Raw genomic sequence first — 16,050 nt, 5'->3', positions numbered from 1 at the left:
AAATGTTGTCTCTAATGCTTAATGTCATACAAAGAACAATGACATTTAATGTGCAACCGATATGCGGCTCGCCCATTTCTCGCGGTTCGCTTTGACTCCACACCGCCCTTTTCCCCTTCCGAAACGGGACATGAAATCTCCACTATGGAGTCGAATAGCACATTTCGAGCTAGTTGGTTGTTCAGTAACGAAAAAAAAAACAGCGCAAACCTCACAAGGACACAGAATGGGACCAGCGCCAGCGTCTCATCTTCCCTTTGTGTGTCCTTGTGAGGTTTACGCAGTTTCGCTACATCCTTCACTATGGCACGAAAGTAAACACTGGTCTCTGGTTTCATTTGCTTCGCTTCAGTCTACGAAGATTATTCTAGAAAAAAATGCGGGTCTGCGCATCCTCCTGGCTTCCTAATCTTCTCAGAGGCCTAATCTTTTCGAACTTCGGGTTAAAATTGCATAAAAAGGAAAAAAAAGAAATAGTATCGCTGGCCTTGCTAAAAAGTTATCTGCAGACCAGGCTAAAAACATTACGAAGTGGAGAACGATGCAGTACATTTGCCCCAGAAGCTCGGCGTCCTTTTCTACTTTTTTTTTTTCGCCGCGGGCTAAAGCGACGCCATCCGTCAGAACGCTGCAAGCCCGATGCCTCCGAGGAGGCCGGCTCTCCATCATCGGCAGCCCTGGCGGGGAAGCAAAGGCTGTCATCTGTCATTCGGTGCAATGCGATTCAAACGGCAGCCCCTGCCGTATCGAAAGCAGAGAGCGCATACGGAAGGCAAGGTGAAACTTTGATCGAACGCCTCCGGTGAATATAAGCGGCGGCACCTACAGAACAGGTCTTCTTTCTTTTTTTTTCCTTTTGTATTTGCGTTAGTTTCTATGGTTTGCGGAAGCATTTTCTTCTTTCGTGTCGTGTCACGTTACTCGCACTGCTTACTCAAGAAAAGTGGGCCCAAAATGTTGTTTTCTGAGCGCCCTCGTACGTGCCGCGTAAGCGCTGATATGCAGTCAGCGTTTCTCGTCGGTATTTGATGGGTAAAATCTTCGCAAGCATCGAGGTCAATTGCGCGCTTAGCCTTTGGCGTGTGCTTCTTATGCAACTTGTCTAGGCCCAGGAAGCGAAGGTGAGAGTCCGCCGAAAAAGCAACAAATGCAGAGCATTTACCTTTCGATAAAGTTGGCGCTGCCAAAATGTCTCCTTCGCCTTTACAAACGATGTTAGCAACTTTTCGGCGGGCTGGTCATCGGCTGTTTTGCGTCATGTGAAAAAATAAAACCGGTTTGATTTGACTGCTTTTTTTCTTTTTTCTGCAATTTGGGTTGGTGACACTGATGGCGTGATCAGTGAGTGACCTACGGGCACTCAATTGATCTTTCGTGCAACCCATTTCACGTGCACTCATAATCCGGTTTTTACGTGCCACAACACTGTGAGGTTTGCCGGCTGATTAGCTGATGAGTGTGGGTGCCTTTGGCTTAGCGACGGTTTAAGTGCGAATTTATGCAGTGCCCCGAAAACCACCCGTTATTCAGCGCGTCTACTCATTGCTGCGTCGCCCACACAAAGATGGAAAATTCTCGCGGGTAAACGCTTAAATTTCGCACAGGGGTGGCAAATATACTCGTATTTTTTTGTATTCCCCTGCGTCTGCTTTGGGCGCCTTGATGATTTAATGAAAATTAATCCAGCGTCCGTACCGTATACCGCAATTTCGGACCAAGAAAGATGGTTTTGAACAGCTGTACTGGCAGCACCATCTGTTGACGGCAGCAGAATGACAACGCAGGTGAACGCGCGACGCGCAAACGAAGAGCGCTTCCCTATCTTTCGGTAGCGAGAGATGGCGCTGCCAGCACAACTTCTGCTAGGGTGCCTCGATGCCAGCGTCGCCGGGGTGGAGACAACGTCAGCGGCGCCGCCATATTGAATCACACGGGATCAGCGGCGCTAGCGTCTGTAACGGCGCCGTTCATGCTCTCGACGCGCTTCAAAGTGCTTTAACTTGAACGGCCTTTGCAGCGCGAGCTACACTGGGCTACCAGTCGAGCATTTCGCGGTACATGGGAGAGGCCAGTTGTGATTCAATATGGCGGCGTCGCTTAAGTTGTCTCCACCCGGCGCTGGCATCGAGCCATCCTCGCTTTTGCGAACCCGCCTTTTTTGGTCCGAAATCACAGCATACGACGGAGACTCTCGATTAATTTTCACCATTCAGAAAAGTGCCCGACCCAAACATTGTGAAAAACAAAAATTACAAGTAACTGACGTCAAGTAACTTTACATAAAGTAACATCACAATTAACTGACGAACTTTAATCGCAAGCCAGCAGGCGGTTTAGGCGGGAGGATTTTTCCTTCAATTCTCACTAAACGACGTAACACTCCGTAGGGCTGTACGACGCATGGGCAGAAGTCAGTACCCATGAAAGTAAAGGGCAGCACAGGCATCTGCTGTAGCTCGATTCGTATAGTCCGCCACGCGGCATATAGGGGTCATGGGTTCTTCCTCCCCCAGTGGCGTGTTTTCTTTTGTCTTGCTGTCTTCAAAAGGGGCAAAGAGAGATCTATTTTGAGACACTGGCAGAGATACATGCCTGAAGGATAATCTGGCCTGTTCCTCTGCGCTGGGAAAGGGGAAAAGAAGAAGAAAGAGGGTTATCATGGGTGGCGGTGGGGGCATACGAGTGATACGAATATACACTTTAAAGACGAATAGGCCTATGCGCGAGAAAAAAGGGAATAAACTGTCCTCTAGAGCACTCGCTTGTGTATACAGTGTATACAGCCGTGTATGCAGTGCGGCACTTGGGGCGCCGTTGAAGCTCTGGATCACTGTAGGGGGAGTAAAACCCGAAGCGTCATTTTTAAATGCCTCTTGGCTTTAGAGGGGTCCTAAAAGCTCGGATGTGAGACTCAGTGCAAGCCATTTGTGCCCTGAGTACATTTAACCGTAGGTGTACTTTGCAGCCTAATAAGGAATTTACAAGTAACGCAGTAGCCCAGATGTGTTATACGAATTATTGCTAACGCGCCATATTCAGAGTCTACCTCACATCTTTTTAAACAGTTCAGTGTACCCAGGGTTACTGATCTATACAAGTATAGGTTGTCACGGGAATGCTATATTAGTAAGAATCGGGGAAACAATACACTTACCGACATCGCCAGGCTATGCTCAGCTAATTCAGTCTACGCTACCAGGTCAACACAGTGTTGGAAAATTTCAACCTGCCGCACCAATTATGGTCTACAAATGATTCACGATATTTTACCACGTTTTACGTTTTCTTGCGTTTTTCGCGTGCTTTTCTCTGGTATCACTGCCTGATAAGGAGGCCACGGACACCTCAAGCTGGGTTTTAACGGCTTTTCCCTTGGCTCCTATTTCACTGTATATTGAGAGAAAAAGATAAAGAAATGAAAAATGAATGAATGAATGAATGAATGAATGATACTCGCATTCTCCAACTGTTGAGATATAGACTGTGTGTTTCTGCGCTCCTCGCAGGTGTCTGCTACGCGGAGTTCGGTGTGCGCGTGCCCCACACCACCGGGTCTGCGTACATGTACAGCTACGTGACGGTGGGCGAGTTCGTGGCCTTCGTCATCGGCTGGAACATGATCCTCGAGTACCTGATCGGGTCGGCGGCCGGCGCATGCGCCATCAGTGCCTGCATCGACGCCATGCTGGGAGGTGCCATCAGCGAGGCCTTCCGCAACACCTTCGGAACCATCATTGGTGTGGCCGGCTTCCAGCCATCCCTTGTAAAAATGGTCTATAGACAGTCTATAATAGACTTCTTATAGACTGTCTTTCCTTCCCATAGATATTTCTTATTTTCTATTCATAGTAAGCCAGTTATACTTAGTGGCACGGGCAGGGGCACTATATTTTGTTCTTTTTATAGTCCCACAATAATTTTTGTCTATTCATGGTCTATAGGCTGTCTATAGACAAGTGTACTAAATGTGTACGGCCATAAATCTACAGATTGTAGACTGTCTACAAGATTTGTATCGCCTGCAGACTGTTCTCGAGGGTTTGTCTATAGAGAGTCTATAGACTTTATAGACAGAAGTCTATGAACAGTCTATAGCCTGTCTAACAAAATTTTTGTAAAGAATAATTGTACTCTGCTCTTGCGGTGGGTTTCCCTCCGGCGACATGATCAGCTGTGTAGCGGGACAGCTAGCTGCGACCAAGTACTTGCCATGCAGAGCTCAAAATGATCTCCATCTGAAGCTACCCTTTGCTTCTGGCCGGATTATGGAAACAACCAGATAAAAATATCTCCCTCGCATGTTATTCCGCCCTGCGAAGAGCCAATTACTATCGCACCGCTGTCACAAGCTGTTGCAATCTTCGGTGCAGCATTTGCGAAGGTTTCAAATCTTTAGGGCTGCAGGGCACCGACAGGCCATCGTGGCTTGAAAACAAAGACTTTAAACCCAGTCCATAGTGTTTTCTGACTTCACCATCCATCTCCCGATGGACCCTTGGGGGCGAAATCATCGAAAATGCTTCGGCGACGATCTCAACAACCGTGGGAGCCGCGGGGTGGCAGTTTCGATTGAAAAATATAGAAAAAAATTGGCCGGTATTCTGCTTAGCCGTTAAGTTGCCCTTTCGGCAGCTAACAAGCAATATAACTAACTAAAAACCAACTACGTTAACGAACTATACACTCGTTAACTAAATAGCCAGATAACTAACTAACCAACAAACAAAGTCATCCACTCACTAACTCAGCAACAAACTAACCAAGCAGCCAACTAAACTCATTGACTCACCAACTGAGTAACCACTTAAACCAATAGACAAGCCTTACTCTTTGTGCACTCAAATTAGTGGACATGTACAGTGGCATTGTTTATAAAACGATCGAGCTCGCACTACGCACTGTCTTGGACTGCGGCGACATGCGTGGCCTGGGCGATCAGTAATGCGCCCCTCTCCCCTCCCTCCCCCCCCCCCACGAAAAATAGAACAAAAAACTGGTATTTTTTGTAGAGATTTTTACCTAACTCTGTATATTACACTGCCTACACAGGCCATCAGAAGGCCATTCTTGCGTTTCAGGCAGTATTCGGTGCTAAGGTACCCCCTTTCCAAAAGTAACCGAGCAACAGGTTTCTGCTTCTGAACCGTATAACGGAGCCTTTACGGCACTCCTAAAATCATAAAGGGGTCAGAACGTGAGGATAAAGGCTCATCTTCCCTTAAACACATTCAGAGCATAATAAAAGCTGTTTAAGTGCTTCGCTACACGGCTAATGAACGAACCATCGCTGCCCGGTTACTTTTGGCAAAGACTGTATACGTTCCTTGGAAAACGAGGCGCAAATTGACTCTTCTGTATAAGTTTTGGGATCATTTCGTTTGACACAAGAACTGTTTTTTTGAGAGTAAAGATAGTGGCAGCTAACGTTGTCGCACGCGTATATTTTTTTGTCACGAGGGTTTGCCTATCATGTGGAGTTGTACTACTCATCCACCCTCTTCTTGGGGATGTCATAGGCCACACGCCGGACCTCCTGGCTGGCATCATCACGGTGCTGATGAGCGCTCTCATGCTGGCCGGGGTTAAGAAATCACTGCTATTCAACAACATCCTCAACTGCCTCAACTTCGCCGTCTGGGTGTTCATCATGGGCGCCGGGATGTTCTACATCGACACCGACAACTGGACCAAGCACGGAGGATTCGTCCCGTACGGCTGGTCAGGGGTGCGTACCTTCTACCCTGTTTATCTCCGAACATTATTTCGGTGGTGTTGCCTGACGCAACCTTGAAGCTGCACGGCGATGCAATTGCGATTAACTATCGTACCCCCTACAGTGCTGAAAACGCCACCCGATTTGCAGTGCACCTTTTCTCAAAACTCACTGAGAGTTGCTCGCTCGGTGTCCGGATTTATTTATTTATTTATTTATTTATTTATTTATTTATTTATTTATTTATTTATTTATTTATTTTATTTATTTTTATTTATTAAAGCATGCATGCATGATCCTACAGCACCGTTAGGCATTACAGTCGGGAGGGGGGGGGGGAATATATTACAAAAGCAGGATACAATCATAAATGTAGCAAGTATCACGATTCCTCTTGACAATACACGACTGCCCGACTGCAGTCGTGCAGACGAACATCAGATCCATGCACGGCAGAAGTGATGTACTGTCGCGCTCAATATGACTTGAAACAAGTCCGGAGTGAATGAACTGAGGTTTCCAGTTTACAGCCATCAGAACGTTATCACACAGAGCACCCAATTTTAGCGAACAGTCAGTGCACTTGGTCCCTAGCATCTACGACTTAGGGCACAAATTTCGGCGGCCAACAACCAGCTAGAAAGGAGGAGGCATATTCTAAACAGAGGGTGTTGGTTATCAATTGTTATTTTCGACAATGCAGACTTTTCGATTCCAGGCCGGAATTGAAAACGAACGTGTTCTCTGCGATTCTCCGTCGCGCAGGTTCTGGCCGGCGCGGCGACGTGCTTCTATGCTTTCATCGGGTTCGACATCATCGCCACGACGGGCGAGGAGGCGGAAAACCCGAAGTGGTCCATACCGACAGCCATCATACTCAGCCTGGCAATCGTGCTCACCGCATACATCACGTCCAGCATGATGGTGAGTGCAGGACGCTGGTACGCAGCCGATTTTTACTTTTCTGCTTAACACGGTCAAACGAAACGATGGATCTTGTGTGAAGCCTCGTAGTAACTCGGGTAAGCTCGGGTTAGTTCGGAGGAGCGTCGCGGCAGCTGCAGCCAATGGGAGGAGGGCGCGCGCCAGCTGCCGCCGAGTGGAGAGAGGGTTTGAAGATGAAGAGCGAGAAACACGGTTGAGTGTCCATAATAATAATAATAATTGGTTTTTGGGGAAAGGAAATGGCGCAGTATCTGTCTCATATATCTTTGGACACCTGAACCGCGCCGTAAGGGAAGGGATAAGGGAGGGAGTGAAAGAAGGAACAAATAGGTCCGTAGTGGAGGGCTCCGGAATAATTTCGACCACCTGGGGATCTTTAACGTGCACTGACATCGCACAGCACACGGGCGTCTTAGCGTTTTTCATGCAGTTGCCAGAAAGAAGAGGCGAAGAATGAACTCCTACTTTCGCGCGTCTACTCGGTTTAACTACGTTGAAATCCTACCATTTTTTTTTTGTAATGACAGCTACATTATGGTAGCATTTCGAGCCTTCAGCGTGGCTACGCCGCCACACTGCCACGTGGTTGGTCACGTCGTGCGGAGCAGCTGCCGGCATCTCGGCGCCGTGGCTGATCACGTGGCCCGTCACGTGGTTGGTCACTTGACCAAGTTCCACTGAGCCAGCTGTAGCTATCGCGTCACTCCAGGTTTAACCAGAGCTAAACCACCGCCAATTTTTTCTTGGCGACCAGAGCCTTTAATGGGGGTTCGGCCTGAGTCATGTAACCAAACCCGTTATAGTTGTAGTTGTCTAAATCAGCAAACCAAGGAAAGCCAAGAGAAAGAAGATGGGAGGAAGGAAGAAGAGAGAAGAAGGAGAAGTAAGAAAATAAAAAAGACGATCAAAGAGAAAGAAGAACAGCAAGAGAAAAAGAAGTGACGAAAAGGGGAAATATAGTAAGTATTTTGTTTTTTAATTAGTCCTTCCGTATCATTCACATCTTGAATATTGTCACGTAGCAGTGACTACACTACAGCTATGAGGTATGCAGATTTGAGCAAACCTGTGCCTGCGGAGACGGAAATAGCGACACGTGAACTGGCCTGCAGTCGCGATCAAACTGCCCTTCTTTTTCGACGGTGCTCAATTCAAAGAGGGCAACGAACTTTTGACACAGCCCGCCTAAAACGCCGTGCGCGATCTCGAACACTGTAGAACCAGTAGCGCATGATCAAGATTGGATCAGAGACATCTGGTTGCAACTCGCGTGGCGTATGAGGCCGCGTGCTGGCGGCAATAAACGAGGAAAATAGAAAACGAGCATAACAACACCTCTAAAACTTCATCTTGTACACGGTTATTTTCAACTTCCGCTACACCGTTGCATCTTTACGTTCCTTTGCGGTTTATTTCGTTACGCCTCGTCTTGTTGAGATCCTGTTAAATTCACCTTGTGCCTTTATTTATAACCGTTATGAGTATGTCGTATTATATGTGTACTAGGTAAATGTAAAGGAAATTGTGGCCCTATATTTCAGAGCCGGTCACTCGGTTGTTATGCCGTTGTCTCATGGGGTCGCAGCATACAAATGTTATCAAGCAAAACAGCCGGTTCCAAACAAAAACAGTAATCAACTTAGAGCAAGGCAGGCCGCCGCGGTGGCTGAATGGTCATGGCGCTCGGCTGCCGGCCTGAAAGATGCGAGTTCGATCCCGGCCGCTGCGGCCGAATTTTGATGGAGGCGCAATTCCAGAGGCCCGTGTGCTGTGCGATGTCAGTGCACGTTAAAGAACCCCAGGTGGTCGAAATTGTCCGGAGCCCTCTACTACGGCGTCCCTCATAGCCTGAGTCGCTTTGGGACGTTAAACCCTCATAAACCATAAACCAACTTGGAGCAAGGATACAGATAAATAGGGACAGGGTCTTCAGTCGCATGCAGCACACTGCAGCGATGACGTCAGCGTGCGTGACCTAACTGCGCAGCTGGATGACGGCAACGTGTTGGCTGCAGTGAACAAAGAAAACCCGCAGCGCAAGCAGTCAGGCAGAGGTTCAGCTCAAAAAGGCCCCGCCCTAACCCTTTTTTCGGTGGTACACGCAACTAAGCAAAATATCAGGAAGTACGGGATGGTCATTACGTTCCACGCTTGACACGTCGTGCGCCGCGCGACGTGCTTCTATGGCGCACTTTGGAAAGTGGAATGCCGCAAGGGTGTAGAAAAGTTTTGAAAGCCTGGCGGCCACTGCAGAGAACCTGCGGGGTTATTTCGGACGCCACACCGCAATTTCTCGTTGCGCATTTTTTTTAATGACGTGGTTGGAAATTTTTACTCTGCAGTCTGCATACTTCGTGCAGGTGTATACCCTGACGTCCATCGTTCGTGGTAAACGCAGCGCCTGAAACGAACATAGAATTCGTTGTCGTTGTTGTTGTGTTCCCTGCCTTCGTTGTGCACGCTTTCCAAAAAAAAAAAGTTCTCAGTGCCAAACGTGAACATCCAAGGCAGAGCCAACATTTAGGACATCCATACTGTTTTAAATGCTTGGTCTCATTCGCAACAATACAACTTGTTTTCGCTGCACAAAACGAGATGTTAGCATGGATCAGAGAACAGACTCGCAGGGACGAAACTCTACAGCTAGAGTCATGTAACGATAAGAGGAACTGGGCTGATCTTATCCCATGCGCCTATTCAAGAAACAGGGGCAAATAGATAGAAATAGGCTGGTCACTCGAGTGGGACAGAAAGCAAGAATGAAGCTTGTGGCCAGATGCATAGAAAAAGACAGGAACATATAAACAATTAGTTTTCGAGATTAATGAGTAAGGCCAGTAACAGCATGCGGATGTCTAACAGCAGGAGTCAGACACAACTGGATGATGTCTGCTGTGTTCCAGTGGCACGATAAGGTCAGTGATCACGACAATACACACGTATTACGCGACAACTGTTTATCTTTTTCCAGAAATTGCACCTTATATGCTATTGCATCTAGAAACTTGTTTGGGTCCGATTCGATCGGTCAATCTTCTCTACTTGAGCCGATATGACAACACGCTATAGCAACATCGAATAGTGTCGACGTTACCTGGCATGATTCGTCCCGATTTCTTATACAATTATTCTTCTTTACAGCCCAAGTTTTTCGTCACAAATGAGGCTTGTATGAATACGCTGATATTCGCATTCTTATATAGTCGCATTCCCGCGCCATTGGGTTGAGTTCCAGGCAGTGGAGCGCCTTTCTAGAGTCACCCCTGGCACAGTGAAGGCTTTAAAGTGGCGGGGAGAAAAGTTCTCTTAATAATAACAATAATAATCGGTTTTTGGCGAAAGGAAATGGCGCAATATCTGTATCATATATCGGCGGACACCTGAACCGCGCCGTAAGGGAAGGGATAAAGGAGGCAGTGAAAGGAGAAAGGAAGAAAGAGGTGCCGTAGTGGAGGGCTCCGGAATAATTCCGACCACCTGGGGATCTTTAACGTGCACTGGCATCGCTCAGCGCACGGGCGCATTAGCGTTTTGCCTCCATAAAAACGCAGCCGCCGCGGTCAGGTTCGAACCCGGGAACTCAGGACAAAGTTCTCTTCGCCTTTTAGACATTAGGAGCGCAGAGGTGGCTGCTACACAAGCTGAGCTGCCTGAAAGCCAAGCCATTTGCTTACGAATGCTTGCAGATGGACAGCATGCCCCCTCTCCCTCTTGCATCGACTACGCCGCGCCTCTGTGCATGCGTGTTTGATAACGGTGACTTGAGCGGCAGCTCGAAGCGATATATATATATATATATATATATATATATATATATATATATATATATATATATATATATATATATATATATATATATATATATATGCCAGCACTGATGAGGCGGTGGCGTGTCTGGCTTCTGCCCGCACAGGTGACGCTCATCGTTCCATACAGCCAGATCAACGCCGGGGCTGGCCTCGTGGAGATGTTCGCCCAGCGGGGTGCCCGCTCCTGCCACTACATCGTGGCGCTGGGCGCGCTGGCGGGCCTCGTGGTCTCCATGCTGGGCTCCATGTTCCCCATGCCTCGGGTCGTGTACGCCATGGCCAAGGACGGCCTCATCTTCAGGTATGCCGGACGCCTTGTGTTTTTAAAGCGAAAGCTTTACTGGCCGCGAACTTGCGATTTCGCCGTGGCGGTGCTCCGAGGAGGCACATGACGTCACAACGCGCGCCTCGCCGCGGAGCAGAACCGGTCTGGCCGGGCCGGCGGCGGCTGGCGCACTCGGCGCGAAATAGAGACGTGCTCCAAGTCTCCGCCAGTGCGGTCAGGTTGCGCCGAAGCCGCCGAACACGTCGGCGGTCAAGCGCAGTTGGAGTATAGATCTAGGGTCTCGCTTTGGCCGACGTCGCCGTGCAGCGCGCGCGCGTTAGGCCGGAGTATAAACGCGCCTTAACAGAGCCTGCGCTTAACCGCTAACCAACTCATTCGGTGGCGGCATCTATGGGACCCACTGAAACCCCCCGCACACTCACTGAATAATAATAAAAAAAAACCTGTGCCGAGGCTCGGAATTGAGTTCGTTGCGGTTGCAGCTACTCAGCAACCGCGACGTTCTCCCTCTGATAACAAGGTTCGATTCCCGGTCTCGGCGGCAACGTTTTGATGAAGGCGCATATACCTTGCCAGACAACGTGCAGTGAGCCAGCGTTAATGCTTTTTAAGGGACCTGTAACCTACAGCGAGTGGCGCATTCGGCAAGGAAGGCGAAGCGCCTCATCCTAGAGTAGTTCATAGTTAATTTCCTAAGACAGACATTACGTTTCAGTCTAAAGTTCCTGATAGGGCAGTTTTAAATATCAAGAATTCCTTAGTAGTTGAATTAAGAGTTCGGGGGCTCTACAGTTGCATATTGAAGAGACAAGAAACACATGACGTAGTAAGGCTTTAACATTGACGTTAAATATTTGTTTTGTGCGGCCCACTTCCAGTCGGTAAAACAGCAAATCGTAGGTGGTAATTATGAAATGGACTTCAGAGATGCTTGCGTTATCTCCGTCGAATCGCTTTTGGAACTCCTGTCTGTCTGCCTGAATTGAACATTTGTCAAATGGCACGGAAACGAGATCATGCAAGCATCTAGTGTGTACGCAGAATTATGTGTGAGGCCGGTCGAGGTGCTTCTTGTGAAAGTTTATGGACCTCTCCTTTTTCCCCCCTATCATTCCTTTCTTCTTTTTTTTGCGCTGTTTCAACCTGAATGTTTAAGAAGACCCAACTTTCCCAGCTCATTATTTTAATAACACGTGCTCCCAAAGTGGACGCTATGAAGGTAACACAGTTTTCTCGCACTTCTTGACGCCCACAAGGCAAGGGTAACTCGGTCACAGCCACTGAACGCCTGCCTAAATTTCATGCATCACCTTTGGAATGAGTCTATGTGTTATACAGTGAGCTGACATTTGTCTTCAAAGCTTGACAACTCCTGTCGAGACAGCTTTTTTTGCGAGAGCTCTACATCAACTCAGTAAGGATGTTCCAACTTCAGTGACGGGCTCACGTTCATTAGTGTCTGGTTACGGCGCACTACCTCCTGAAACATATCGAGTGCGACTGCGCTCGCGGTTACTCGAGAGATGACTTCTTGCGTTACGTGCGCGCGGCGCAAGTTTGATGTCTCCGCGAAGCGACTATAGGCGGAAAGACGAGCACCTTGTACCGACCAGTCCCGTCTCAGCTGCCGGCCCGAAACTCGATCTGTTTCCCAGTGACTTCGGAGAAGTGAGGCTTCCTGTTCCTGCGTCTGTTGCGGACAGCTCGTACAAGTCGCGTTTGTGAATCGATCTAAACTTCACGTCGGCGTGCTGCCGAAGATTTAAGACATGCATGCGTATGGGCTTTAGGACTGCAACTCAACGACTGGGTAGCTGCGTTACTGGGCTAGTACTTGGCTAAGGTAAGCGTGGGATCGGTTTTCCAGCGCTGAGCGGGAGCGTTTACGCATTCAAGACGGGTGGGCTTCTCGTTTGACGCTCGTAAATTCAAGAGTGTTTCCGAGATCTATGAAATTATTTCCTTCCCAAGCTCTCGAATCATATTTATTGAATTCCCTACCTGTTTTCCCAGTGCTCTGAAGTGATCAGATAAAAGTACTCTAATAAAGCGATAAATCGACTACATTTTTGAATCTACATGGAAGCATTTAAATCATAAGTATTTATAATTTTCCTTCACGCTGCGTTTCCTGCCATAACGCAACCAATTGGGCTTGTTGTGGTAAACATTGTACTCTAATTAGACCGTTACTTGTGATTTGTTGGAATATGTTAGTGTGACATATCTGAACTCATTGCTGTTGTGAGGGCACCTTTAGGATTGAGTGCTGCCTAGTCTGCCTTCTCTTACTTGCTACAGCGCCGCCGTGGTACTGAGTAGTTATGGCGCTCGGCTGCTGACCCGAAAGAAACGGGTTCGATCCCGGCCGCTGCGGTCGTATTTCGATGGAGGTGAAATTATAGAGGCCCGTTGTTCTGTGCGATGTCAGTGCACGTTAAAGAACCCCAGGTGGTAGAAATTTCCGGAGACCTTCACTACGACATCCCTCATTGCCTGAGTCGCTTTGGGACGTTAAACCCCCTAAGCCAAATCTTCCTTGCTACACCGTAACCATGCCAGAAAGCAATACAAGTTCAGTTTTACTCAATAACCTGGTGTTGCGTTGACCACCAAGCAAAAACAAATGAACAGATAGAGACGAAGAGTTTAACGCAGTGCCGTCGCGTGTTAGTTACGGTCCACCTCACGCACAAACGTATGATGCCAAGAAGCAACCACGCCACAAGGTTTCGACTTTACGATTCAGATAAGTGACCACCGCGGACATGATTGCAGCCAGGTTTGGCTAGAGTACCTGCTCTCTACGTCATCGGCAACTACGGCCAACTGCGCATGCGCTGTTGGCAGCTGGCAGTAGAGGTATGCGATAGTCGTATACTGGCACTCTATGATAAAGCGCGGTTCTTGCTGCTCACATGTGCAGCTATAATGAGTAGTCAATTCAGATTGCGTAACAGTTGCGGTTGCGCGGAGGCTGCAAGCTGAAAGGTTTCATTTACTGCGCATGCTCGCGAAACACGTGGCAAGCTAACAGCTTTTGTGCGATGGTGATGTAGGGTAACTACGGACTAAAATGCGCTTACAACTCAGGAACTATAGTAGTAGAGGGAAAGGATGAGGGCCAGTTAATTTGAAAGTACGCGTATTTCGTTTAATCAACCGAGGATGGTGGTACCCGCCAGTTCCTGTATGCCTTGCTGTCCAACGCGTCTTGTTTCGACACTGGTGTCTCTGCTTTTTCACCAGGGCCCTGTCCAAAGTGTGGCCTGTGACGGAGACTCCCGCCTTCGCCACACTTCTACTAGGTGGCGCCACGGCCGTCGTCTCTATCGTCATGAGCCTCGACGTGCTCGTCGAGATGATGTCTATAGGTGGGTGCACGATTTCATCCCTCGCAAAGATGTGCCCTCAACATCCGATGCTATCTGCACAGAGAGTGCACGACAAAGAACTAAAAGTTATTGTGAAGCGAATTGACAGTAAGGCTGTGAAGAAAAGTATGCACTTTTGAACGAATACAATGGGATTGCGTTTACTCTTTCTCGAAGTTAAGATCCCAGTCAGTGCGGTTTTCACTAAGATGTCTAGAGTGCATAAAGTTCCCGCACTTTAAAACGAGCGTACGGACAGAACTGAGGGCTGACTAACACGCAAAAGATATAGAAACCCGTGAAGACTTGCCATACAGCCCAAATTCAGTACTGGATGCGTCACGAAGCGCGAAGGCAACGATCACTGAAACGCGAAGGCCGGCGGCAAAAAAAAGGGGGAAATTTTCGGTTATACGGTCAAACCGGATGCGGAAAGAGCGGATAACACGCTAGTGTGCTGAAGCGCTTCGGCGGAAGCGCGCGGAAGTGACTTCCGGAGGTCGGGAAATGCTCCAATCGAAAGAAGAGTCCGCGCGACGGAAACCGGAAGTAAGCATTTTCCCACTGCGGTGGGGTTTCGCGCAATCTGCCCTCAATACTGGCGCAGTCTCTCAGCAGTCACACTGGCGAGCGAGTCGGGCAGCGGAGTTGGAGCGCCCAAACATCGCATATGCTTTGGGGACGGTAGTCGGCTTAACCACGAGCTTAAAAAGGCAGTTAAAAGAACGGAAAAACGCATGTCATGTCTTTACAATCTGTCGCCCGTACACACTAAACAATTTCTCACCCTTTAGGGTGTAAATCAGCTGTCCCCAGACGAGCACCCTTTTCCAATTGTTCGGTGCTAAAAAATGGTGCAGAGATCAGTACCCATAAGGAAGGGTGCACTTAATGATACTTTAGAGAATGTAATGGTTGCACCCTCATTAAAGGCTACTATTTTTCCATAACACCTCTACGAATGCACGTTGGAAGGGTGCTTCACATTGATCCACCCATGAAGCAAAAGCCTTGGACTGATGCGCGCCCTCTAAACTTTCATGCTGTGCACCCTTTCTTAAGGGTGCTGATCTCTGCACCTTTTTTAACACCTAAAAGGGTGTTCTTCTGGGGACAGCTGATTTGCACCCTTAAGGATGAGAATTTGTTTAGTGTGTATGGTTGGCCGCCTCGCTACCGAAGAAACGACCTAGCTTTGAATAGAGGGTCGTAGTAAGCTCTAAATTGTTTAAATGTACATAGATACATTAAGCTTCCGCCATTCCACTGGCGGGACGTATGCGACGCCATTTTATTCGCATTCAGGACGAGTGATACACGGCGTCTTGGATTACCGATGACCCCTCAGGGCCAGTCCCTTCAGTGCAGTAGGCAATAAGCAGAACGCAAAGTAAAACGGGGTATGAATGCGATGAGTGACGTTATACAGTCTAGACAGGACTCCTGCAGATAAAATGCGGGAAAAGCTGATGATTCAAAAGAAAACATTTGACAGAAGTCTGTCTGGTTGGGAAAATTAATTTAGTAGAAAGGTGACTGACGCCAACAAGGTTAATTTTTGAAAAACAAGACGTTTCGGGGCCGGCTCGGTCCCTTCTTCACGGTGTGACTACGGGCGAGGCGCAGCTTTGCTTTTTAAGCCCTCGTGTTGATGATCCAGCCTTGCTAAAAGCTGTTCTTTTCAAGATACGTGAGGGGACTAAGCGTGTAACTAATGAAACGTTATTGATACAGCAATCACTACAAACGTGACCAATGCGACGAATTCGGTTTACACAGTGGGCGTCATCGTGCGTAAACTGAGAGTCTTATCGTAACTGAGACGTACCAGCGTGTACGTATACATGATTAACGTATGCTTCCTGCGTACTTGCATTGTCAGGTGCGCGTCCCACCTTGCTGCATGCCGTGAAAGTGCGCGTG

At 48.2% G+C, this 16,050-nt stretch overlaps 1 protein-coding gene across 1 annotated transcript in view; it reads left to right on the top strand.

The window, feature by feature from the left end:
- The window catches only part of LOC144120841 (putative cationic amino acid transporter), a 123,887-nt gene that overhangs the window by 90,495 nt on the left and 17,342 nt on the right, over positions 1-16,050 (top strand). Inside the window, exons 4-8 of the mRNA XM_077653599.1 lie at positions 3,507-3,737; positions 5,517-5,725; positions 6,479-6,637; positions 10,572-10,768; positions 14,003-14,127. Coding sequence (XP_077509725.1) covers positions 3,507-3,737; positions 5,517-5,725; positions 6,479-6,637; positions 10,572-10,768; positions 14,003-14,127 — 921 coding nt within the window. The remainder of the gene's footprint in view (positions 1-3,506; positions 3,738-5,516; positions 5,726-6,478; positions 6,638-10,571; positions 10,769-14,002; positions 14,128-16,050) is intronic.

This window comes from Amblyomma americanum, chromosome 2 (assembly GCF_052857255.1).
Source record: "Amblyomma americanum isolate KBUSLIRL-KWMA chromosome 2, ASM5285725v1, whole genome shotgun sequence".
NCBI lineage: Eukaryota > Metazoa > Arthropoda > Arachnida > Ixodida > Ixodidae > Amblyomma > Amblyomma americanum.
The sequence above is the reverse complement of the archived record's forward strand: the minus strand, read 5'-3'. Positions and strand labels throughout refer to the sequence as shown.